Source organism: Lissotriton vulgaris, chromosome 11 (genome assembly GCF_964263255.1).
Source record: "Lissotriton vulgaris chromosome 11, aLisVul1.2, whole genome shotgun sequence".
NCBI classification, from domain to species: Eukaryota; Metazoa; Chordata; class Amphibia; order Caudata; family Salamandridae; genus Lissotriton; species Lissotriton vulgaris.
This window is the reverse complement of record NC_141699.1, coordinates 1,107,687,828-1,107,715,697: the sequence shown is the minus strand read 5'-3', so window position 1 is coordinate 1,107,715,697 and position 27,870 is coordinate 1,107,687,828. Positions and strand designations below refer to the sequence as shown.

The following is a 27,870-nucleotide window of genomic DNA, read 5'->3' as shown; positions in this document are numbered from 1 at the left end:
AAGTGCGGAAACATTTGGCGGTTCCCAACTGTAAAAACCCATCTTCCCACCATTAGCAAATTCCAATCAGCAGTAAAGTAGATCGAAACAGGAACGAAAACAGGTGCAGAGGAAGACGGGGACAGTGGGGAGATCGGAAAGGGTGTAAAAGGGGAGTGTCGAGAAGCACGAGATACAGGCATCAAAGGGACGTGCCTAATGAGATGCACAACTGAGACAATAAGCCCGTGCGGCAAGATGAGCCTCGAGCGGCGCCATCTGCCTTACAGTAGCATCCCCCTCGTCATAAAGACACTTTCAAAGAACATGTGTCTTCCGCAAATATCTTGGGAGTCCCAGGGTCGCGAAGCGGACAGCGTCCGTTCGCTGGCTACTTGAGGGCAAGAGACAAAATGGATGCCGTATCTAAGATGGAACCCGTGGGTACAGATGACAAACCCACATAACAAACGAACGGTTTAAGTTAGCACAGCGAAACTGCGCACACTTGCTAAACTCGTCATTTGCGGTTCATAGATACTAGATTCGACCATATTCGTGTGAGTCGAAAACACCACTTACAATTGTCACGGAACCTCAGACGCTCCTTTTGCCCTCATGTAGGCAAGCACTAGTCGGAATCATACTCGATATTCATCAGACCATCAAGATGTCGTTGTAGCATAGCTCTGTCCAACCGAGTCCCCTTGGTAACAGATGGTTGTCTCATACACGTTGTAGCACAGAGGCCACATAAGGCAGGACCACACTGTACACAAAGGCAACACGTGAACAGGAACACTACCACAACCCCGATGATCGTCAGAATCTTCCAACCCCAAGTCGACACCAGGCCCCAAAACCAACCAAGTAGCGTCCAATCCCCTACATCCACGTGTATGGATTCGGAGATCTTGTGCAACTTCGAGATGGCTTGATAGACAGTAGGAGCATTATCTGGAATGAAAATGCAACAGCTCGAATGGATCACTTTACATACCCCACCGCGATCTGCTAAGACAACATCTAAAACCATACGGTTTTGTAATGTCATAAGTCTCTCCGCCTGAAGTTCTGTGGTGATATTACCAAGGGCACTGGCAGTAATGTTAGCTGTCGATTCTACCACTCGAGTCAAATGTCTCAGGTTCCTACTATTAACCATAGGTCCCCAAAACGGGAGGAAACCCGTGAAAAAGTCTCCTGCCTCTTGACCGGCAGTATCCTCTTCACTAATTACGCCTCGTACAACTCTAGTCTTGTGGTAATCGGCATCTACAGTGAACGTCGGAGGCAACAGATTTGCAACAAAACATGAGCCCATGAAGTCTGCGGGCAACCATGTGTATGCACGATCATGACAGATGAAGTACGTACCCTTGGCAGCCAGAAGCACAGGGATCGGGGACATTGACAGAACGTAACTTTCAGTGCAAGCACTTACTCCAAGTGAGGCTTGCGAGCCACGACCCACAAGACAAAGATTACCAGTGTGGGGTACGACCCATATTGGAGACGAGCTTTTAAGCTGCTTTTCATTAGTGAACGTACTATATTCCCCTTTATTCGGTGCCCTATAGGCTTGTACCTCTGCCTTAGGGATGAGATAAGCATCATAGATCTCATCTTCCAAATCCTGTATTATCATCGATACCACCCACTGCCATGAGGTAGGACCCGGTTTGGGGGAACGTTCTGGAGAGGGGTGGAAACCTAGTGCGCTTCGAAGCATGGTTTGGTATGCTCGAGCTGACCCTTGGGAACTATACGGTAACACCAGATATGGAATTCCCTTACCCGTAGTATGTGGCATCAACCCACACACCCAACAATTAGTAGTGTTAACCACTAACTGATGCTGATGGAGGAGCTGGATAAAGGAATTGTTGCGGAATTCTACACGTCTAGCCTGTTCGTGTTCTGGTAACATATGAAAGGAATGAGGAGAAGCAGTAGAAGTAATGTTAGGGTAAGGAGTAGGAGTAGGGGTAGGTAGTAAGAAGTAAGACATAGTGTAATACACCCCACCCGCCAAAAATGCGGAAGCAGTTAAAAACAGTACAAACAATTGGAATACAAAACATTTAGTACGACTAAGTTTCTGCAGTTTGACTCTATACGCCTGCGTTCCTTCCAAATCATTCAGCTTCAAAAATGCCATTTCCCTACGACCGTCCGCAACGTTTCTTGACGCACTTCGTTCTGTGCAGCAATAGTCAATTCCCAGGAGTTCCTAGGAACCGACGGCCTTTAACCTAGCGTCAAGACCTACTGTCCAGAAGGAAGTACGCGCGCGGCCCTACGGCCCTCAATACACAATATGTATTTATTTAGCACAATAATTCAGCTGTGGAAGGAAAAAGATACAAGAAAAAATCTTGATATATATATATATACAAAACAATTTTCAATGATACGAATGTTCACAGTTGATCAGGGGAAACGAAGATATTGCAGTTATCAGTTTCAGCAAAGCAAGAAAAAAATTTATTTGTCCTTAGTATGAGAACGCAAAGAATATCGATGTTTCCCAGGACGTGTCTGCTCGTCAAACAAAGGATCTGTCGAAGAGACAGCGTCCTGTTGATCAGTTCGTTGGTCTGGTCTTGAGTCTCTTGCTGACAATGTTCCAACAATGGCTTTCTGCTGCGCTGAGTGTTCACCAACAAGTTGTGCGTCACTGAAAGGTACAAACGCCGGCAATGTCGCTGCTTCTGTTGACGCAATGCCTTTCCTCACCCACGGGTCTGCCGGCAAAGGAATAGGGACTCGCTTACAATGGGTAGCATGTACCCAGTTCTTCCGTCCCTCAAGACGAACGGCAGTCCTCGTGGCCAAAAGCACCTGGTGAGGTCCAACAAAGCGGGGGTCCAGATTCTTCTTGCGCGAAAAATTTCGGGTGACAACCCAATCACCAGGCTGGAGCTGGTGGCCTGGACCCTCCGTCTGCGTCGGCAAGGCGTCGTAAACCTGTTGATGAATTAACCTCAGTTTAGCAGTCAAGTCATGTAAGTAGTCAATCAACATCGGGTACTCAAGATCAACAAACATACCTGGCCTAGGAACCCCCCACACATTCGCAGGACGGCCGAACACTATTTCATAGGGACTAAGCCCTATTCGGGAGTGTACAGTCGCCCTAGTTGACAGTAATGCTAGAGGCAAAGCGTCAGGCCACGAAAGTCCAGTCGTAGCCTGGATCTTCGCTAATTTTAGTTTAAGGGTGCCATTGTACCCTTCAACCAATCCAGCTGACTGGGGATGATTGGCGCTGTGGAATTTTTGATTAATTCCAAGGCCCTTACACACACTCCTCATCACACTTCCAACAAACTCACTTCCGTTATCTGACCACACGACTCTAGGCATTCCATACCGAGGAAAGTATTCCTTCAGTAGGATTTTCGCAGTAGACAAAGCAGTATTATCTTTGAGGGGATAGGCCTCGATCCATCGGGAGAATGCGCAAACCACAACCAAAACGTATTTCAGGTTATTGCATCGCTCCATATGGATGAAGTCCAATTGGATCACCTCAAAGGGATACGAAGGAGGAGCAAAACTGCCAGGGGGAGTTGGGGTTCCTTTGCCAGGATTGTACATTATACACACCATACAATTCTTCACCAAACGTTCAGCACACTTAGTAATTCCATCGTTCTTCCACACATCAGCCAACAACTTGCAAATACCTTTCGCGCTAATATGTGCTAACCCATGTGCCATTTGCACAACGGCCAGTACATACGCATCAGGCAACATCCATCTTTTCTGATCTGACAAATCAATCCAGCAACCATTCACATCCAACCTTCCCGTACTTTCTTTCCACTTCATCTTTTCAGTGTCGGTGGCCTCATTCTGAATTGCTTTCACACTCTCTATAGTATTCTCACACATACTTGATTCTGTAGGCCACCTAACCGAATTCGTCACATACATTCGAGTGCTAAGGTTCCGGGCAGTCTCCTTAGCAATCTCATCTGCAAACGCATTACCACGACCAACATCATCCGTCACCTTACGATGCGCACTACATTTAACAATTGCAACTTGAGCAGGCAAAGTCAATGCATCCAAAAGATCGTTCACAAGCTGGCCATGCTGTATTTTCGTGCCATGTGACGTCAAGAAACCACGTTCTCGCCACAATCGTCCGAAACTATGCGCTACACCGAAAGCATACTGACTATCGGTGTACACATTCACACGTTTACCTTTTGCTAATACACATGCTCTAGTAAGAGCGATCAGCTCTGCAGCTTGGGCAGAATTCTGACTCAATCTCGCAGTCTCAACAACAGTATTCAATGTCACCACAGCATAAGCAGTAGTCACATCACCATTCGGCAATTTAAAACATGACCCATCCACATACAGGATGCCATCCGGGTCTTCCAATGGGGTGTTTTTAAGGTCCACACGACCTTTTGTTTCCTCCTCTGTCCGCAAGTAGCAGTCATGTTCTGCTACTACATCTGACTCTGCACTAATTGGTAACAAAGTTGCCGGATTTAGGACATTACAACGTTTTATCTGAATGTGGCTTGCCAAGAGCGTCAATTCGTACCCAGATAACCTCGCACTCGTCAAGTGCTGAGTTTTCGTACGGTTCAAAAGAGTATCGACTGCATGCGGAACCATCACCGTAAGCATATTATCCATGACCAATCCTGCTGATTGTCGGATGGAGACCGCAGCTGCCGCAGTTGCTCTCAAACAACTCGGCAATGCTCTAGCTACTGGGTCTAAGGTCGAGGAAAAATATGCACATGGACGTTGCTTACCACCAAAAGGTTGCGTTAAGACGCTTAAAGCACAACCTTCCCTCTCGTGAACATATAACGTGAACGGCTTGCTGTAATCAGGGGTACCTAACACAGGGGCCGAACACAATGAATCACGTAATTCAGAAAAACGTTTCTGACATTCTTCCGTCCATGGTAAAGGAGTCGAAACATCCTTGCACGTAAGAGCCACCAATGGTTTCGCTAGCAATGAAAAATTAGGAATCCACTGCCTGCAGTACGATGTGATACCTAGAAAGGCACGCACATCTCTTTGGGTTTGTGGCACAGCCATGCGCGCAATCGCTGCAATTCTCTCTGGGGTCAATCTCCTTCCCTCCTTTGACAATAAGTGACCTAGATAGGTTACTTCTTGACAACAATATTGGAGTTTAGAAGGTGACACCTTGTGATTTAACTCACAGAGATGTTGCAGCAACGACACTGTAGCAATTTTGCAAATGTCCTGAGTATCAGCAGCCACCAATAAGTCGTCGACGTATTGGATTAAAGCCGCACCAACCGGCAACCTAAACGCATCTAGTTGACCCTTCAAAGCTTGACTGTAAATCGATGGACTTTCACAGTAGCCCTGAGGAGCGCGTTTGAACCGGAAACTACGTCCACCAAGAGAGAAACCGAAAAGGTCCCTGCTCTCTTCGGCAATCGGGATGCTGAAAAACGCATTTTTCAAATCAATCACCGAAAACCATGAAGCTGTAGCTGGAATCAGAGTCAGTAGCGCCGTAATGTCAGGCACAACAGGGAATTGAGGAACCACAATTTTATTCACCTCCCGTAAATCAATAACAAAACGATAAACAGGCGGTTTGGTAGGATCAGTACGTTTAAGAATGGGCAGTACAGGACTATTGCACACGTTTCCCCGAGTTTCTTCAATGACATCTTTCTCGATCAAATCATAGATGATCGCTAACAAAGCTCGTTCACCATCCAGGGAGATACGATATTGGGGAATACGTGGCAATCGCACATTCAATTTCAACTGAACAACATAAGGGGAGATATCAAGTAGGCCCACGTCGTTTGGACCCGTCGCCCACAAAGATGCAGGAAGAGAATCCAATTCCGGTGGAAGCTTATCGAGGGACAAGTACATGGGAGAGACTACCCTCTCTCCTAACGTGAGCTTTATACCCGCAGGAGAACAATACAAAGTCGCATACAAGCGTTTAAGCAAATCCAGACCAAAAAGATTTTCACCACAACCAGTGGTTAAAATCAACGGAGCTTCGAGCTCACGAGGCCCAATTTTAAGGGGCAAAGGGCGCGAAACTGGATTGCTAACGGGGGCGCCAGAGAATCCAACAGATACATTTGTTAAGCCAGACAAAGGTGCGCCAGGGAGTTTCGAATGCATGATAGAACTTTTCGCTGCACCAGTGTCCAACAGAAAAGGCTCAACGACGCCCGATGTAGCAACTGCGACGTAAGGCCCTCTCTGATCAACCGGAACTGATACCACTCCCTCTCCTTGTCTTTGGCTGTCCTAGTAATTACTATCGTCAGTTCCCTGATCGACGTAATAATCGTCTACATTGTACTGCGCAGATCGTCCTTGCGATGATCCACGTTGGTCGAAACAATTATTAGAATTTGATGAATGGTCAGAGCGATCATTCTGAGCACCACGACCTCTACCACGTGATGCGTGCTCTGCACCACCACGACCTCCTCTAGACGAATTACCACCACTACGGTCATTTAAAGCAGGACAATTGAATTTAATGTGTCCCTCCTGTCTACAATAAGCACATTGATTGTACCCCAACGAAGATCTCTGAAAAGATGAATCATTACGCGGCTGCGATCGATTTGATTGCGACTGCGATCTATTCTGCTGAGGCGCATTCTGATTAGAACGCGGCGGATATGCTTGTTGTAACAACACTTTAGTTTTCAGCTCTTTCGTCTTTTTATCGGCACGGTCATTTTCCTCTTTTTCTCTATTTTCGTAATATTGTGCCGTAGCCAATATCTGAGCTGAGGTAGAAACGGCCCACGCACTTTCTGAATTCTTCAATTTATTGCACAAGTCGGGCAATAAGTTCGATACAAATTTATCCACAAACAACCTCTGTCCACCCTCAGTACCCATATCCTGCCCACTATGATCGACGAATGTTTCCTCGAACCTCGTAAAGAAGTCTGAAACACTCTCATCTTTCTTCTGCTTACAGGCTGACAACTTGTCCCAATTTACCCTCATAGCTGGCATAAGCGTTTTCATTAACGTAATGATTCGCTGGGGAAGAAGTTCAATCAACTGATCGGGTTTAGTAGCAGCCACTTGTCCAGCGTCTGCCGCTGTAATGGCAGCCCAATCACCACCTAATTCATTCGCGTGATCTTGGTGACGAATCTTGGCCCATACCGGTTGCGGTACGACATTGCCAAACAACATGTCGATATCGGCCAGATTCATTATCGTAGCGTCTACGAGCTGCGATAATTCTTTGTAATACCCCGCAGGATTTTTGCGAGGATCAGGCAAAGTTTGTTTCACCTGAAGCACTTCCGATCGTTTCCAAGGGAGGTGTATCCACACTCTCTGGAAATGTGCTGGTATTGGAGCATTAGCATTAGTATTATCAGCGGGTACCCAAACTGGCGGAACTTCTCGCATAGGATATTGGCCAGACCCATCTCGTTGTTCAATGTCCTCAACGAACAATGCATGAGGAATAGGAGCGGGACGAAGAGATAGCAACCGTTCAATAGCACGTCGGACATTAGTATCGACTATCAGTCCAGTTGCGAACTGAAGCCGAAGATTAGACAGGGCGGTCAGCACCTCGTCAGGCGCAACAGCCGCTATCTGATCATGTAAGAACTTGCACATTTCATCAAACACATATCTCTGAGTAGGTATGTTGAATTGATCAAACGTTTCGAGGACAACACGAGGTGGATTTCTAACAGGGTTTATCATCCAACCCATCGCCATATTGTATAGCGCAACACGTTCTCTATTACCAGGAAGCTGGCTACGTCTCTGTGGACCATCAGAACCTGCAGACCCAAAAACAGGTCCGAGCGACTGAAAGAAGTTTGTCGCAAGGGGAGAATCACGATTACGAGTAGAGGGAGAAGAGTAAGACACAGGACTAACAAGAGAAGGAGTAGAGACATTAGCAACGACAGGGGTTAACAACACAGGAGCAGTAGTGTGAGTAGTAGCGGGAACAGGAGTATGTGGAAGCGGAGGAGCAGTAGGAATAGAAAGAGGCAAAGGAGCAGGAACAGTCGGAAGAGCAAGTGCAGGTTGAGGAACTGGTGGAACAGGTACGGCAGGGACCACAGGAGCTGCGGTACCCTGTACGTACGGAGGTGGCGACTTCATAAGATAGGACATTAAAGAATCCTCAACTGCCTCTTCCTTCTTATCCGACTCCGTAGACAAAACAGGATAGCATTTGTCTATGGACATACGCTGTAATCTCTCAAACACTTCCTTATCCTTATCCTCCTTATCACGCTGAAACTGCTCAGCTTTCTTCACTATAGTAGCAACAGTATCTCGCTGACTACGTTTATTTTGTCTGATCTCTTTCTGTCGGGCTTCTTTGCGCCAGAACCGAAAGGCATCAAACATGGCCGGCCTTGATTTACGTTCGAACAACTTTATTTCCAAATTATCTAAGATCGACGCTTCGAAGCTACCGTGAGGTGGCCAACGAAGATCGCCGTCTTTCTTTGTATATTTGATCCAATAATCGTTAAAAGCAATCGGGCCTAGCCCATGTTTGCTATATAGGTCATAAGTAGGAGTTCCAACCGGAGGTATCGGACACGAGTCCTCCAGCAGGGAATCCGCACCACAAGGTCTAAAGCAACTGAACAAAGTACTGCGACCAGGCATCTTGCACACTAGCCGAGTTTCACAAACTTCAAGGGTTACGGGATTTACCAAGTCCCAGCAAGAACAAAACCCTCGGTCTTTGGCGGCTGCAGTCGTCAAACAAATACAACAACAACAAAGTACGCTAGCAAAGTGTCACCGACAAAAACACTCACACAGCGTGTACAACAAAGACACCCGCTAAAGTGTCTACAACAAAAACACTCGCTAAAGTGTTTACAACAAAGAACTCTGGGAGCGACCCACAAATACTTAACTCAAAGATCAATGGCGTCCTCAGGAAGGCCCGTCTAATCGTCTCGCTATACCAAGGTCTACGCCAGGCGCCAAAACAGGTCTACAGTCAGGGTAGCAGTCCGTCGCAGCCGTTAGGAGGCGGGAATCTTCGCGGGAAAAGTCTTCGGGCCACTTATTTCGACAACAGGATCGATGAAGCGGGGTGCACCTTCCCTCGGAGATTTCACACGAAGTTCCTCACGATCGTCAGGCTTGGACCGGTACCACTGATGCAGCCCCACGTTGGGCGCCAACTGAAGGACTGGGTTCTTTGGACCCAGCGGTGCCAGGGCACAACACCTGAAACCTTCGTGGGTAACCTGCTCCGGCGTACAAATCACAGAGACACGGGACACTTCCTTCGGCGTCAAAGAGTCAAGGTTTATTTACTGCAGGGAACACAGAAGTCACAAGAAGTACATCGAGTGTAGTTCGGGGAGACTGCTTCAAATTGTATTTGTGGATCGCTCCTTTTATACAGTTTCTACCCATAGGATAACATGATACACAATAGTTTACAACCTGGTTCCCACAAGTCGCTCTCAGAGGGGTCGCTTAGATCACTTTGAAACACACAAGATCCGGAACATAAGTGCGGAAACATTTGGCGGTTCCCAACTGTAAAAACCCATCTTCCCACCATTAGCAAATTCCAATCAGCAGTAAAGTAGATCGAAACAGGAACGAAAACAGGTGCAGAGGAAGACGGGGACAGTGGGGAGATCGGAAAGGGTGTAAAAGGGGAGTGTCGAGAAGCACGAGATACAGGCATCAAAGGGACGTGCCTAATGAGATGCACAACTGAGACAATAAGCCCGTGCGGCAAGATGAGCCTCGAGCGGCGCCATCTGCCTTACAGTAGCATCCCCCTCGTCATAAAGACACTTTCAAAGAACATGTGTCTTCCGCAAATATCTTGGGAGTCCCAGGGTCGCGAAGCGGACAGCGTCCGTTCGCTGGCTACTTGAGGGCAAGAGACAAAATGGATGCCGTATCTAAGATGGAACCCGTGGGTACAGATGACAAACCCACATAACAAACGAACGGTTTAAGTTAGCACAGCGAAACTGCGCACACTTGCTAAACTCGTCATTTGCGGTTCATAGATACTAGATTCGACCATATTCGTGTGAGTCGAAAACACCACTTACAATTGTCACGGAACCTCACTCCCCATGGCCTCTAGAAGGATCATGGTACAGGCACTGGTAACTTCGTGTCTGGACTACTGTAATCTGCTATACCTAGGTACCAGCTACAGGTGTATGCGCAGATTGCAGCTCGTCCAGAATGCAGCAGCAAGGCTTGTACTGATGAGGCCCAGAAGATCATCAGCAAAGACAGCCCTGTCTTGTCTGCACTGGCTCCCTATCAGGGAAAGAGTGAAATTTAAAGCCATGTGCATGAGCCATCGTATCTGCCGAAAGAAGGGTCCTGTTTACGTGCAAGATTTACTATGCATGTATGACCCAATTAGGAAGCGTAGATCCAGTGGAAGTGGATTTGTGTGTGTCCCTAGGATCAAGAGGGCCAGGATAGGTGGTCGCTCCTTCCTCTACACGGCGGCTAAACTTTGGAACACCCTCCCTCAAAGCCTCCACTTGGAGGAATCCGAAACTCTCTTCCGGAAGGGTCTGAAGACTCACCTATTCCCAAAGACATAATCAGTGCTGTGTTGTCTGTGGACTTAGGTTTCTTTCTGCTCAGGTACCTGGCGCGGGGACACACTGTCAGTGTAACCAGGCGCTCTATAAACTCCTGTAACATAAAATAACAAGTGACTTTGGGGGCACCGAGTGGGTCCCCCTTCCCTTGGCCCTCCGATTTGGTCCCTTGCGGGCACCAATAATGCCCCCTACATATCCCTGCACCATGTGGCAGGCACCATGAGGTGCCTGCCACATGGTGCAGGGATATGTCAGGTGTGTTTTTGTTTTAATTGTGGTGTGTGCTGCAACCCACAGCACATGCTGCAATACAAAAGATACACAGTGCAACCACTATGAAGGTGGTCACATTGTAATGTTGTCAGCGGGACTTCCGACTCCTAGTCGGGTGGTCCTGCTACCACATTGTACATCATAATCAGTCCCAAAGTGCTTTTCTTTTTCATAAGAGAAGACATTGAATGGGCAAGGATTTATGGAAAAGTTATTTAAATTCTTTTTTTGTTTATTGATTATTTATTTACTGATGATTTATTTGCAGCATACCAGAAAACTGGAAGCAATAGCAGATACCACATCCAGTGAGTAGGCCTTGGACTGCTCTGTTTTGCTGCCTTGAGAGAGCCAAGTACTACAGTTGGGTACTTAGTTTCCAATAAAGAGAAATTTGCAGACGTATTACATGAGAAGGACTCCTAGTCTTTGCAACTAATAGCCAACTTTTTTACAGTTCTTTTCTCATTTCTCCAGTTGATTGATTTGGTCCTTTAAATGGAACTTTCCATTGTAGCAGTTTGTTCAGTTATGCCACCATATATTTTTTGCAGGTACCCAGTACATGAGCATGACTGCAGGCAGCTTGTCTGTCTGACGGTTCTATGTGGCATTCTGTGCACATGCAGTCATGTTTGTCCAGATCACAATAGCCTTATGAAAATTAAATGTAATGAAAATGTAATTTGTAAAGAACACTACTACCCAACAGGGTCTAGGCACTATAACTCTGGAGATAGCGCACACTCCAATTGAAAGTTTAGTAGTAGTGTTAAAACACCTGCTCTAAATGTTAAAAAGCCATGTCTTTAGAGCCTTCCGGAAGGCAAGCAGATCCATTTTTTCATAAAGATGAAGAGGCAATAAGTTCCAAAGCCTAGCAGTGCAAGTAACAAAGCTCCTGCCCCCAAGTTAAATCTTTTACATTTGGGAACCCTTAGGTTGCAAGCAGATCAAGGTCTAAGTGACCTGCTGGGAACATCCCATCCTACATTATGCACCGCCTTTTACGGCAGTTCAGAGGGGTTTGAAGTCTATATGTTTTTTACCAGCATGCAGTGTAGATGGACAAGGCCCTGAGAAGCAGATTGAAAGTTTGGGAATTCCCAAAAGAAGTCGTGCAGCAGCATTCTGAAAAATTAGCAATTTTTGTAAACATATTTTCCTAATGTTAACAAATAGTGTATTGCAGTAGGTCAATCCTGAGATGATAAGAGTGTAGACTATAATTTTCACCAGCTCTTGTGGAATAAAAGGAAGTAGTTTCCATAGAGTCTTAAGCATATAGAATGAAGTTGAGGTAAGAGTGTTCAAATGCCCCTCAAAGGACAAAATACTATCAAAGACAACTCCTAAGTCCTTGGCCTTGGAAACAGGAGTAGGAGGAGTTCCTAAATTCTGTGCCCACCAGTTGGGAGACCAGAAGTCAATGTTCCTACCAATTAGTAGGACCTCAGTTGTTTCTGTGTTAAGTTTGAGAAACTTTCACGACATCCAATTTCCATTCTGCAATAAGCCATGGATTCTGGAAGCTGTGTCATTCAGGTTACTGGCCAGTGATACCACAATTTGTGTATCATCGGCTACGCAGCCCTCTTAACTAAAAAAATATTTGATAACAAAAATTCTCTGGCAAGTCACTGGAGATCACGCCCCCTTCACTACTACTCTGCAAACTCGCCTTCTGGAACAGTTGTGGTTGGCAAAGGAAATCCCCTTGAATGCTGAGGGTCTTTGGTCTGAGGGTCTTTGGGTGCCAACAAGTCCTCTTGTTACCTCCAGTAAGTCACACACAGGGGGATCGCTAAGAGGACTTAGAGGCCATTCCCCCTTTTTTCCCACCAATCTGCAATCATACCTCCTGGCATGCTTCTGGTTGGGTAATACAATTCCAATTTACTCCTGAGGGTCTCAGGAATAAAGTGGACTACTTCCCCACACCAGTAATGCACCAGGAGGTACGTTTGCAGAGTGGTGAGTCAGGGGCCGTGGGGAGGGACAACCTCTCAGCCATCCAGCTGTATGTGTTTTACTGGAGGTGACATGAGGGGTAGTTGGCCCCAAGGACCCTCAAGAGCAAAGGGAACGTCATCAATCTATTAGTAGTTCACTATGAGGTGCGTTTTCAGATTGGTGGAGAAAGGAAGTGTGGCCTCATACCATGACTCAGCTATCCTAGTATACGCTACTTCCTGGAAGTGACGGGAGGTTTACTTGACCACCAAGGACGCCCTTGAGGGCCAACTACCCTTCCTGTTATCTCCAATAAGTCCCACACAGCAGGATTGCTAGTAGGTCTTCGGAGGCCACGTCCCCTTTCTCCACCACTCTGCAAAAGTGGCTTATTGTGCACTACTGGTTGGTAGATTAAGTTCAATACACTTCATGAGGGACCTTGGGGGCCAAGTAGACTTCCTCATACCTCCTGTAAGTCCTACACAACAGGATTCCTGAGAGCTGGTTGGAGGCCCATCCCCCTTTCTCCACCATTCTGCAAAAGTGATAACTAGTTAAAAACCCATAGAAATTCACTGACCAAAAAGGATTACCGGGACGTTATAGTCAGGGCCAGATTTTTCTTCTACAACAGCAGTGAAACTCCGAAGTTATAGTTACTTGAGCTAACTGTAACTTACACTCCCGCAATGCACTGCTTACGACCTCACATATTACATCACTCATGAAATGGTCAGTGTCATCACTCATGACAACTCAATTGACATATACTGCGGGCTCACAGCAGGGGTAGCCACCCCCACAATATCAACAACGATTACCAAAGTGTGTCTCCCAGGTGTCCAGGAATACTAAGACAATGGAGCTGTGGCCTCAATCCAAAGTGCAATTTTATTTTCTCGACACTACGTCCAACTCGTTTCGGAGTTAAATACACTCCTACTTCAAAGGCAATAGATTGCGTGTTAGTGATTACTGATAAAGTGCAAAAGCCATCATGTGACAATAAACATAACAGAATTCTTCAGTGTTGATAACATCTCAATAAAGTTTTGCCTTAATAAATGTAATTGTTTAAATAAACTGAATTAGTATTGAAGTCATGTTTGATCACAGATAAAGCATATCATTGTGTATACATAACGTGTGAACACCACACAAGCAATACGCTAATATTGCGGGGCGGCTCCGTGAGCCCTCACAACCTGTAGTTGCACGTTAGATAATAAATTGGTCCTGAAATAATGCAAAATAACATTAAACAAATATGATAATGCACTAAATAATGGCAATGACATATATAGCCTCAAAGGCAAAAATGAATCAAAGCGGCAATCTCATAAGGACCCAGCTGCGAGCCCATACTGATACCGCATTACTAAAACGTCAGCAGACACGCAATCATCTTGAGCTACGTGAAAGTTCTAATAAACGGCATGTCGCAGCTCAGTAGTTTAAGAAATAAAACTCAAAATGCTATCACGAAATAGCATGCGTCTATTTAAACCCAAGTGGGTAAAAATAACATGATTTCAAATTGTATCAGAAGCAAAAATTATAATGGGTCCTGCACATATCTGTTGTAACATGCTAGTAAAGTCAATGTCAATTAATAACCCCAAGTGGGCCAAAGTATAAAGACACTTCAAAAAATTGGTGGTGCTCTTGATCATCAGCCATAAATATAACATATATGCTTCTCAATTCTGTCTACATATCTGTAAAAAAGTCACAAATTGATAAAAGTGATTAAAAGCCTAAAGAAGACCACAAATAAATACATAATAAACACAAAAGTCTAAAATACAGCAATACAGAAAATAAAATCATCTGAGAAGATATAGCAGCAAAGAAATAACTGGCCCCATTCAGAGATGTACAGACATTTCTTTGTCAAGGTTAAGCCCATTCGGGGCCATCGTGTTAAATCTGATAATGAGCCTAGATTCCAATCTCCTGAGTTCAGCTGTTTTATTCTCACCTCTGACTTTTGGTGGTATGTGATCAATAACAGCATAATAAGAGTTACTTTTATAGAATTCCTGAAAAATTCTTGCGAAGGGTAAATCTTGTCATTTTTGGTGATGGCCCTTAGGTGTTCAAGAACACGTTTTTTACCTTTATGTATGGTACTGCCTATGTAGTATTTACCACAAGGGCATTTTAAGGCAAAAATTGCATATTCAGTGTTGCAATTAACGTGTTTCTGTATGGTAAATGGGACCACACTGTTGCAGAATTTGATGGATTTGATGTTACTGCTAAATTTACATGCTTTGCATTGATTGTATGTGAAGGATCCCCTTATTTCATTAGTCTCTTTGGGGCTCAGGATCATATTACTGCATAAATGGTCACGTAGAGATCGATCTTTGCAAAATGTCAAAGATGGATATTCGCCTACATGTTCACGTAGATATTCGTCATTTTTTAAGACCTTCCAAAATTTCTTCAGGCTTCGTCTTATCTCCCAAGCATGGGTATTGTATTTAGTTATGAACCTTAAAGGTTCCTTTTCTCAGTAGTATTGTCAGTAGGAAAAATTAACTCATCTCTGTTAAGTTTGTCTAATTTTTTAATAGTATCATTGACCTTAACAGTTCATCCAAAGAGTTTGATTCACAGTATTCCTTTTGGAGAACTGTTAAGGGCCAGAAGGAATTGCAGCACTAATGAGGGCTATCAGGCAGAAATAGAACAGAAATAGAAATATAATAGAACAAATGTCTAAAAGATTCCTGGCATGAGGATATAGTAAAACTCTCATCAATTATACTATTATAAAAGTACCAGGGGCCAGTGATGGGGATGTTGGGTAGAGAGAAGATAAGGACATTAAAGAATAGGACAGTGCATGGTCGAGTTTTGTACTTGTTTTTTATTAAAATGTCAATAAAAATACATTTATAAAAAGAGAAAACAGGGAATGATGCAATGCAGCCTCATGCTAAAGTTGAAGAAGCAGTATTGGTTGCCGAACTTCATTTTTCACTGGATTACTCTAAAATTATTGCATTACTATTTACTGAGTGCACACTTGCAGTGACTGAGGCAGTCTTTACCAGACTGATTTCAAGTACTCATACATCTTGTGATTTGACTATGCTGAGTTTACTCTCCAACAATGAATCTGAGACACTGACGTTTTCTTGAGCTACCTTTGCAGACTACAGTCTTTCTAATTGGAAGCAAAGTTAGGAACCCAAAGTGACCCTTGCTACACAGCTTTGGAGAGGCTATTTATATTCGTGTGTTCCTGATGATGGCTCTGTGGCTATTGCCGATGTGTCGAAATGTCAACGGTGAGAAGCGGCTCTGATCATGTAGATTATTTTTGCACTAATATACAATGTTTGGCCCAGTGCCTTGACGCAATTCTTTTTTTGTTTATTTGCATTAAACCGGGGATCAAGAGAGTGTTCCTGAATTTCCCTGTCTCTCCCATTGTTATTTTGTGCAATTCTAAAATTGCCACTTGTATTTTTTCTGATGCAACCTAAACCATCATCAATATGTGAAACTGCATTAATTAGTGTTTCTGTTTTCACTCATTAGTGCACAGCATGCACCTTATTCATAGTTATACAATTTATTATATAGTTTGATATGCTACATATGTTTGCATCATAAGTTTTTTATCTGTGACATTTTATATGCAACATTGAGTGTCTGGCAATTAGGTACTCTGAATAACACTATGGGGCCAATTATGATGTTGGTCAGGAAACTCCGACCACCAGTCGGAAGCTTTCCTACCGACCAGTCAGTTTTTGGTCCAACCACAGATTACAATGTTGGCGGTCAGAACGTAAATCCGGCGGTCATTCTGACTAGATTCCGACCGGCTCTCGGAGTCTTTCAGCCCATCGGAACTGTACCGTAAACCCCTATGAACAGCATTTTTGTCATCTGGATTACGGTGTTGGTTTCCCACAGCCTTTCCGTGACAGCCTTACTCACAAGGAAAGGCTGTTGGAAAGAGACTTTAGGGACCCCTAGCAGGGCGCTATTCACCCTGCGGCTTACTGTTGGTAGTTGAGGGGGTACCTAGAGTACCCCCCTGTAAAACCCTGTACTGTGTGACAGTCACCATAGGGTGCCGTCCACAGGGTGCCAGATTTTATACCCCTCTGTTTCTCTATAGGAGCCTGTATTATGGCTGGTTTACAGATGTGAAACAAGCCCCTCTATGGAAAAGTGAGTATGCGACCTAACAGTGTTCGGTCGCATTGTAATCATTGTGGACCTGAAGTCCGTTGGTCCTGATTCCGAGAAGGTGGCGGTCTGGTGCAACTCCAACCGACATCATGATAAGCCCCTTTATGTTAGTGAAAGGAACCATTGTATTTTTCATTTACCTTATCTAGACTGTAGATGGATGTAAATATACACAGCTGCATGCATCCCACAACACCCTTCACCCTTCTACATGCAGCATAAAAGGGAGAATCTAAGCTGTACCTATTTGTATGGGAAATGTTTCCCTAGAATTGCTCATGTCACTTTCAGTTTTCTTTGTACTGAAGATTAACCAGATCTGCATTAGATCGTTTTATTAATGCTTCATTGTATTGTTTTATGCTTTCATCAAAGGTGCCAGTTGATGGAGTTGTCGTTATGCAACAATTTCCATTCTCCTCCAGTCTACAGCGGATGTCTGTCGTTACCCAGGTCATTGGATCTAATGAATTGATGGGTTTTATGAAAGGAGCACCGGAAATGGTCGTCAGGTTTTGCAAGCCACAGACAGGTAGTTAGAGTTTCTGTGATGCCACAGTCTGTCGAAATGCCAAAGTGTAGCAAGTTATGTACTCTTATCCACAGGTTTAAACATATTGACAACACATTGTCCCCACTTTTAGAGGCCACATCTACAAAGGAGGTGAATTCCCCATATTGGTGGTCCTGAATACACGCCCCACTCCCGAGGAGAACACACCCCTGCTCCAGAAGAAAATACATCTCTGCTCCCAGAACAGAATTCACCCATGAACCAGAAGAGAATACACCTCTCACTTCAGAAGAGAATATATTACCCTCCCAAAAAGATTTCACACATGGTCTAGAAGAGAATACAGCCCCTCTCCAGAAGAAAATACATCCCTGCTCCAGGAGAGAATACACCCCTTGCTACAGAAGAGAATGCACACCCCTCCAGAAAAGATTTCACCCCTGCTCGAGAAGAGAATTCACCCCTGATCAAGTGGGGAACACACCCCTGCTCTAGAAGAGAATACAGCCCCTCCGCCAGAAGAAAATGTATCTCTGCTCCCGAAGAGAACACATTCATACTCCAGAAGAGAATACACCCCTCGCTACAGAAGAGAATACACGCCCCTCCAGAAAAGATTTTACCCATGCGCTAGAAGAGAATTCACTCCTGCTCCAGAAGGGAATACACCCCTGCACTAGAAGAGAATACGGCCCCTGCTGCAGAAGAAAAGTCATCCGTGTTGCAGAAGAGAATTCACCCATGCTTCAGAAGAAAATACACCCCTCGCTTAAGACGAGAATACACTCCCCTCCAGAATAGATTTCACCCCGCTGTAGAAGAGAATTCACCCCTGTTCCAGAAGGGAACACACCCCTGCACTAGAAGAGAACACAGCCCATGCTACAAAAGAAAATACATCCCTGTGCTAGAAGGGAACACATTAGTACTCCAGAAGAGAATAAACTCCTTGCTACAGATAAGAATACACTCCCCTCCAGAAAAGATTTCACCCCTGCTCTAGAACAAAACACTGCCCCTGCTCCAGAAGACATTTCACCCTCGCTTAAGAAGAGAATACACTTCCCTCCAGAAAAGATTTCACCCCTGCTCTAGAAGAGAATTCACCCCTGCTCCAGAAGGGAATATAACCCCTGCTACAGAAGAAAATTCATCCCTTCTCCAGAAGAGAACACATTCATACTCCAGAAGCGAATACACCCCTTGCTACAGAAGAGAATACATCCCTGCGCTAGAAGAGAACACATTCATACTCCAGAAGAGAATACACTCCTTACTAAAGAAGAGAATACACGCCCCTCCAGAAAAGATTTTACCCATGCTGCAGAAGAGAATTCACCCCTTCTCCAGAAGGGAAGACACGCCTGCTCTAGAAGAGAATACGGCCCATGCCCCAGAAGACATTACACCCCTCGCTTAAGAAGAGAATACACTCCCCTCCAGAAAAGATTTCACCCCTGCTCTAGAAGAGAATTCATCCCTGCTCCAGAAGGGAACACACCCCTGTTCTAGAAGGGAATATAACCCCTGCTACAGAAGAAAATACATCCCTGCTCCAGAAGAGAACACATTCATACTCCAGAAGAGAATACACCCCTTGCTACAGAAGAGAATACACTCCCCTCAAGAAAAGATTTTACCCATGCTCCAGAAGAGATTTCACCTCTGCTCCAGAAGGGAATATACCCCTGCTCAAGAAGAGAATATGGCCCCTGCTCCAGAAAAAAATTCATCCCTGCTCCAGAAGCGAATTCACCCATACTCCAGAAGAGAATACACTTCTCCCTTCAGAAGATAATATACTTCCCTCCAGAAAGCATTTTACCCATGCTCTAGAAGCGAATTCACCCTGCTCCAGAAGGGAATACACCCCGCTCCAGAAGAGAATTCTTCCCTGGTCCAGAAGAGAATACGCCCCTACTCCAAAACAGAATTCACCCCACTCCAGAAGAGAATTAACCCCTGCTCCATGAGCTCATCAATTGAGAATTGCAAGGAAGCTGCACAAAGGGAGGAAACCACTTCCTTGTAGGGCCTCTCAGGCAGTGGCTCCGGAACCTTGAGAAGCAGAGTCACGGAGGTCAGTTTATTAACAATGGCTGTAGGATTGGGCAATGGTTGGGACAGAGAGGCTTAGTGCGAAGCCTGACAATAATGCTGGGTTACCTGCCTGAGATATTTTCACAACGTCGCATGGTTCACAGGCCCTGCGGCCCCTTGAGCACCAAAGTATTCGAGCCATACATTGCTAGGGAGATTGATAGAAACGTTGGTCAATGGAACCTGCTACAACTCCCATACATGAGTTGACATTTCCTCCCTCTGCATTGAGCATTGAGAGATGGTGCCTGGAGGAATAGGGGCAGATCACCCCTCAGTGCTGTGAATACTGGTTATACCCTGGGTAAATGATCTGAGATTAATGTTCTGGTTAATCAGAGACTGATGAACAAACTCCATACCGTGGGCACTAAGCGGGCACATGCAAACTGGGACTTTTATGGTGGGATCCAAGTAATATCCAAAAGAAAAGACTTCATGATGGTAAAGCCACAGGGTCCCAAGGGTGTGGGGAACAGGGAGGCAGCAGGCCCTCCATACATTGAAAAGGATCCATCACAGGGCTCCACCATAAACATGGAATCAACCCTTTCTGCACCTTCAGGTACATTTGATGCTATCCTGCAGGCTATTATTGATGTTGAGACTACATTTGAAATTGACGCTATGTAGCAGGAGGCATGTCTGCTCAGAGCACATTAGTAAAAGCTCAATGAAAGGGTGGCAAGAATTGAATTGACTTTAGCGAGGAAGCATCGATCAGTCATGCAAAAACTTCTCACAGGAAGAGGTCTGATTTCTGAAGGACTCTTACGCAGAAGCATTGTGCGCATCATAGGTTTGCCAGAGCATGTGAACAGCCCAGTGGGGAGTTGTTTCTTGAGAAATGGCTTGGTGGCTTGGTCCTAGATGGCAACCAATTAACGATTTTTCTGTGGAAGGAGCTCAAAGGGTCCTGAATAGACCACCAAGTATATTATGAGTTTCCTCACTGCCTTCATTTTCATGGTGGTGGGGCCGCCATGGAACTCCATGCGCGGTTGCACATGGTGTGTGACCTGCCTTTCTGTAGCCACAGTTCCAGCACAGCGTGGACTTTACAGTCCATGGCCTGCTGGGAAGTGCTGTAGCTGTCCTTTCTAAGGCTCTCCTACGAGATTCTGTAAGACAGTGCTGTGTGCCAGTGACCACATGACCGCCTGCTCAGGTTGCAACTTGTAATCCGGCGGAGGGACAATGGTGAGGTTTGGCGGAGAGGAGAGGTGATGTGACATCCCTCTCCGCACCACCAAACACTAAATCAGGCCCTAAGTCCCAATGTAGAAATCCTAACCGGGACTTCGTCCAGAGGCTTTCTGACGACAACATTCCTTCCTTGGACACTGACTGCAGTCTTGCCCACTGAACCTTACCTTATCAGAACATTTTCTTTGAAAATTATTCTTCGTATGAAGATAAGACACGACCAGGCCCAATCCACTTCTTGTATCTGGCCTGTGCTCCATCGCTGTCAGTAAGATTTGTTTTTTTCGTTCTGGTCTAACGTGATGTTTGTGCTTTGATATTTTAGGAATTCGTTTTTGCTAAAACTTTAGAAATTCATAACTTCAGTGCTACTGATAGGATTTGTCTTATTTTAATGTCAAATAATTTATTAAAATGTACTCTATTTTTTTTTTCAATATGTGTTTTCACCCTATTACTGTTTGTGTGTTGCATAGATTCTTTACACATTGCCTCTAAGTTAAGCCTGACTGCTTCATGTGCCAAGCTTTTTCAGGATTAAACAGAGGTTAGTTAAGTGACTTTTTGTGGTTCACCCTCCCAGGGATTGTGGCTGCTTCTTGACCAGGGCTCACACCCCAGTTAACCAAAAAACAAATTCCCCACCTAAAAGTTACTATTAAATCATTTGTATATGAATACCAAAAAAGGATAAACATGCAAACATGTGTCTGCTTACCTTTGTGTAGTGGGCTTTTAATACATTTCAAAATAGTGGTCCCAGTTGAGAATAAAACAACTTGGCACACATACTTCCTCTAAGACACCAAGGAATTGATATGCAGGTAAGGAAAACATATTCACACAGAACTATACACACAACAGTGGGTGTAGCCTTTCACTGCAATATACTACTATCATACCTCAAGACTTGCGAGACAAAACTACCCTGCTACCATGCCATACAACTGTCCCAGTGACTTTTTAAAGCATGGGCACAGGTGGACTCTGGCCCAGAACCCCAGATTTTCAGGAGTCCCCCTGATATAGCCTGCACTGTTCTGCAGAGAGTCTTAAATTGATTGTTGTGAATACCGTTTTCAATTTCATGCAACATCCATAAAGAAGCTTTTTTAGATTAAAACAAGGCCTCACATATGAGAAATGAGAGGGTGTCTTTGAGATTATTTGCAGTAATATTAGTGAGCTGCTGCTGTATTTCAATATTGAAAATACACAATATTATCCCTGAATATTAGATGTAAATACATTTGGAATTTGGATGAGTGTGCCTGCAAGTGACCTGGCCAAAGGGTATGAAAGTGCTGACATTGGATCATAAATCCAAAGTTGTGGTGAATAGGGGCCCCCAAAATACGTTTGGCCAAGGGCCCCCAAAATACGTTTGGCCAACGGCCCCCAAAATCCTTAACGTGTCCCTGAACTATCCATGTTAAACTGTATCCGCTACCACGTCACCAAACTGAGCTATACTGCCTATGATGTAACACAAACCTTCTTCCAATAGGCGACAGTTGGTATGCTGGTTAATTCAATATCTATTAGGCCCTCAATATTTACTTTACCATGAAGGTTTTGGCTGATGAAGGCAACTGAAAGCATTGTATGAAGACCCAGGAAAAATGAGGAAATATGTTGGGAAGGGGACTGAGAATTACTCATTTCTCTAGAAATTCTACATTTCGAAGGCGTGAACTATTGTCATCAGCAAGAAGAGTGCCTGTCCTTGTGTAAGGAGTAGGATTCTAAGTTGAGGTAAGATGGATGACAACAGCTGTCCCTAGGCCAGGAAGCACTGAGGACTATGATGGAGATAAGGTGTTGGGACCTGTCCCACAACGAAGTATGATCTTTGCTGTCCTTCTTCTTTTTCTTGTGATTTATGTCCACCCCCTCAAGGACCTGGTCACAGACCGTTATCAGGAGTCATGAAAGAGCTTAGTAGATTGAGGTGGGACATTGTGGGTTGTGTGCAAAGCACACATTTTGGAACAAATAGTGCAGCTAAGTAAAAGAAGGATCAAGAAGAGAGGGGCAGAAACAAACTACGACTAAAATATGAAAACAAATGTAATTTTTGAAGACTCTTTTTTTATTCTGCAGCGATTTAGGGAGGTTCTCTATATTTTTGGTATTGATTTAGGAAGGATATTCCAAATTATCTGCCTGGTGTTTGCCATTAGAAACAAGAGAACAATAGAGCAAAACACACCTGACCTCTCCGAAGACATGTTCAGCACATTCTACTGCACTTAATACTTCTATACGACATTATCTCTAAAAATCATTTATACAGTACACTGGTAACTAAAAAAAGTGCAAGACAATCTGTTGCAAGGTGCAGAGACAATGGTGACGAGAGATGTGTGTGAAGAGGAAACAGGCACCGACATGAAGGCCCAATTCAAGTGACTGAGGAATAGAGTATTTATTTTTTTCTATTTATTCGTAAATACAGGAACTGCAGTTTGAAGTAGTGTTACCTATATGAGGCATTAAATTAGGAGTATTGTTTCCAAAGATTTTTAAACATTTTCTACACATATTTTGCCTTTTTCCCCCCAGAATTGTATATATATTCATGCAGATTTTCCTATACTTCCCTGAAGATGTTTGGTCCCGTAGGTTTAGGATGGACTTCAGACCTGATTACCAACTGGCGGAAAGGATACTCCATCACAATTATAACATTTATCCCGTTAGCCATGATACAAGTTACATAGGAGATAACAGAATTGTAATGCGGCGGACTGGATAGCCATAACATTTGTTTTGGAGTAACCCCGTCTACCCAGATCATAATAAGGCCCTTAGTCTGAACATGGGAAAATTCAGATTTTATACAAATGCAGAGCTTTCTTGTTGTTACTAGGAAACATGTAGTATTTCTTTTCATTACAAACATTGCTTATTAATCAACTTTAGCTACAAGGGACATGAAGTATTTTAACAACCATGAACTATTTCAACATCGATGAGCTCTCGAGAATTAACTTTGTGTGTCGGGTTGTGCACCGCCTAAATGTTAACTCCAATTTCAACTGTGCACTTGGGTATCACTCCCCTCCTGGAGTGTATGTCAAATAACTTCTAGCTGCACACTTATTGCCTCATAAGTGTATCACCCTAGGCACCAGTATTTGTTTGCTGGAATCTCCAGCGTGGTTTTACTTCGACAGTTCAATCTATACGCTTTTTTCAAAAAGATTACTCCATGTACTTCTTAAGTTCAAAATCCAGAGGTTACTTTATTCACTTTTCATTCATTTCAAAATTCAAGACTATCCGTGTTCCAATGCATTTCGGTGTTTGACCACACCTTCATCAGGGAATGTCTACAATTTAAATAAACAAAACATTTTCTCAGTGCATGTATCAAAACAAACAACATTTCTACGCGCAGTAAAGTCGAGTTTTACCTATAGATTAAGTTGGCTTCCTTATGTGAAATGTAACCATTATCCTTAAGTGTATCGAGTACTCTGTAAGTTTGTTAACACTCGGGGTTTGCTACTAAGTTACGCACTAGTTGCATATTACTGTGGGCGCTAACCCTACACATCCGTGAATAACGGTTAACTCTATGGAGGTAATCCCCGCCAATTCTCACCTTGTTCGAAAAGTGAAATCAACTCATTCTGCTCCCGCGGAGTCGTCCCACTCCGTTCGAAGTTCGAGTAGTCTACTCTCACTACGCGCTGGTTCGCACATGCGCTGTATGTAGGTAAAACTTTTTTTCCATGTTCTAACTTTATTGTTCACTACGCGGTCACTATCGGGCTGTTGCTACTAGATCAATTACCGGCTCGTGCGGGCCCATCAGTGTGACTTTATGCAATTGTAATATGTCTATGGAGCAACATTAGGTTCAGATTATACGGTATAACATAAATGGTACATTAATTAATCACAAGTAACAAGTAAATTCAGTACTGTCATTCATTCCATTGGGCTTCAAACTGCAGAGGTAATAAATCCAATAGTTTTCTCTTTTTAAGAGATTTTTCTTGTTCATTGTTCCCTCTTTTTTAGGGACTATTTCCAATACACATGCTCTTAGTTGGTTGATATTGTGATGTTTTTCAACGAAGTGCGTGGCCACTGTTGATTTCGATGATTGTGTTCTTATATTACTCTTGTGCTCGTTCAGCCGAACTTTAAGCTTTCTTTCCGTGTGGCCTACGTAGATGCTGCCACATGGGCATTTTAGTAAATACACAATGTTGGTTGTATCGCATGTGGAGTTCACTCTTGGGGGTATTTTATGTCCTTTCATCGGGTGATTGATGCTTGCACCCTTCATAATGTTGTGGCAGTTTCCACAATTTAGACACGGTTCTGTTCCTTTAAAGGTCCGTTGACTTTCTTTTTGTGTCGGTGTTTTTAGCAGTTCTCCAATGTTTTTGCCCCTAGTATGAGCAAAGAGTGGTTCCTCATCGAATATGCCTTTGAAGTATGTTTCTAGTTTTACTATCTGCCAGTTTTTGTGAATTATTCTTTTGAATTAAGCACTCGCGTTTGAAAATTTGCTGACGCAGGTTATTCGTGGTTTTTTCTCAGTTTGTTTATACGTCAGTAATTCCGTTCTGGTTTTCTTTTGAGCTCTCTCTTTAGATTTTTTGATTTTTCATCTCAAAATTCAAGACTATCCGTGTTCCAATGCATTTCGGTGTTAGGCGGTGCACAACCCGACACACGAAGCTAATTGCAAATTGCAAATTCCCCCCACTGGGAAGTAGCACGCCAACGTATAAAATGCAATACGAAGATATAACAAAGTCGACGGACAAAAGAGCAGACACTTTCGCATTCACGGCAGAGGCCAGTGAAAGAATCTATTCATTAATCCAAACTGAAACAACGGAGCATACATTCACAAGAAACAAAGAACAACAAATAAAACACCTCATGTATCTTACAAGAAAAGAGATCAATCAACGTCTCCACGCGAACACCATGGTTCAATATCACAAAGCGCAACGAATACCAAGAGGCCTTCGAATAGCCCTGAAGCCATTTCTATGTAAAAACTCCAAACCTTTCACAGAACGCTGGTTTGCAATACTCAACAAGTGCAGCTTAGATTTGATACTATTAATCATAGAGGAACTGGCGAAAATATTGGAGGAACTCAAAACAGAAATAGAAACAACAACAGAAGAATTAAAGAAAGGAGTCACAGAAGATGAACTTAAGAAAATACTAGAGGACATAAATACCCAATTAGCCCATCACACAAAAGAAGTGAATGAACGAAAACTCAGGAAGTACAAAAGGGACACCCTTGATTATAAGCTTCAAGAGGTATACACGTGTGTGTGTATGTATGTGTATGTATGTATGTATTTGAGCTTATATAGCGCACAGCTACCCACAAAGGGTTTCCCGGCGCTTGCTTAGGGAACCCGTCCTGGTATTCCCCTGTGAGATAACCCCGGCAGGGTATCCACAAGGTGAAAGCCAGGCATCCCGCCGCGAGGGGCCATTGTGGAGATTAAGCAAGTTATTGCCCAGAGTCGCAGAGTGTGAACCCGTGAGTCGAGAAGGCACCGGAGCGAGAATTATCGAGTCCGTGGAATTTTTGAGCCCAAGACCCGCCGAGGCGGGGAATTGAACCCTGGTCCAGGGCCGATCTCAGCTTCCGGGTCTGCCGCCTCTAACCCCTGAGCCACACTTCTCCACGTGGGCTGAGGTCTATGCGAAAAGGCGCCAAAACAAGCAATATACATCACAGACCGACACTTCATCTTCGGATAGTGAAAGATCAACTTCAAGAACGCAGAAACCACAAAGCCAACAAAAAACCACACCACCAGAGAAAACAACGCCAACAGAGGAAACTTCTACAGCGGATCCTTTTTTAGCCTCAGGCCCCGAAGAAGTAGAAGACCCAGGAGGGGACGCAACAAAAACAAAAGAGAAAGCCCCACCACAGACGAGGACAGTGACCTCAAAAAAGGACAAAAAGAAAAACCATTGAAGGACACCGACAATTTAGTAATAAACATCTCAGATCAACACCTGAGCGAATACCAAATTAACACTTTACAACGTGGTTTATCATTTGTACCCAGCGCACGCACCAACCAGTTGGAACTTGAAGTTAGCCTTTTCAAACTGACACGGAAAATGAGACTCCGACATTTTTTTGAGAACATCGTAACTGACAAACCCCCAAGTAAGGACGATGAATTGAAAGGATTAAAAACTACCAGTTCATACATGCCACCAGTTTCTCATAAAACTATCGATCTATTTGAAAACCTATGCAAGCAAGAAATTAGTAAAATCAACACCAACAAAAGAAGCAAATATCAAAACATGACCAAGAAAGAGTTCGGAGCCATTGAGAGTATGGCTAGAAATGAAAACATAGTCTGCCAAAAAGCAGATAAGGGAGGTGCCATGGTGATACTCAACACAGACTTCTATGAAAGAGCTGTTATGACACATCTGAGTGATATAAACACATACATGGAAATAGAAAGAGACCCCACAGAAGAAATACGAAACACCCTTCAAACAATATTGAAAAAAGCTATGGAAAGAGGAACCATCAGTGAGAAAACCAAAAACTATCTAACTCGAGAGAATCCAAAAAGCCCGTCTATGTACATGGTACCGAAAGTACATAAAGACCAACACAACCCACCATGTAGGCCCATAGTGTCGACAAAGATGAGTATTCATGAACCAGTTGGAAAATACATTGATAAACATTTACAACCGTTGGTCACTAAAAACTTATCTCACATCAAGGATACCACCGATTTTCTGTTAAGATTACAACAGGTGAAATTGGAAGACAACACCATCATGGCGACAGTGGATGTAAAAACCCTGTATACTGCCATCCCACACAAAGAAGGCCTGGAAGCTATTGATAAAGCCTTATTGAATAGCTCTTATCCAGAAGACCTGCAAATCTTTTTGATGGAACTAATGCAGTTTACATTGTTGAACAGCTACTTCACCTATAACAACCGTTGGTTCATCCAACTGAATGGAACT

At 44.0% G+C, this 27,870-nt stretch overlaps 1 protein-coding gene across 1 annotated transcript in view; it reads left to right on the top strand.

Moving 5' to 3' along the window:
• Positions 1-27,870, top strand: part of LOC147684251 (putative cation-transporting ATPase 13A5) — a 256,436-nt gene that overhangs the window by 105,672 nt on the left and 122,894 nt on the right. The window contains exon 15 of the mRNA XM_086942616.1: positions 17,415-17,571. Within this exon, the coding sequence (XP_086798742.1) occupies positions 17,415-17,571 (157 nt within the window). The remainder of the gene's footprint in view (positions 1-17,414; positions 17,572-27,870) is intronic.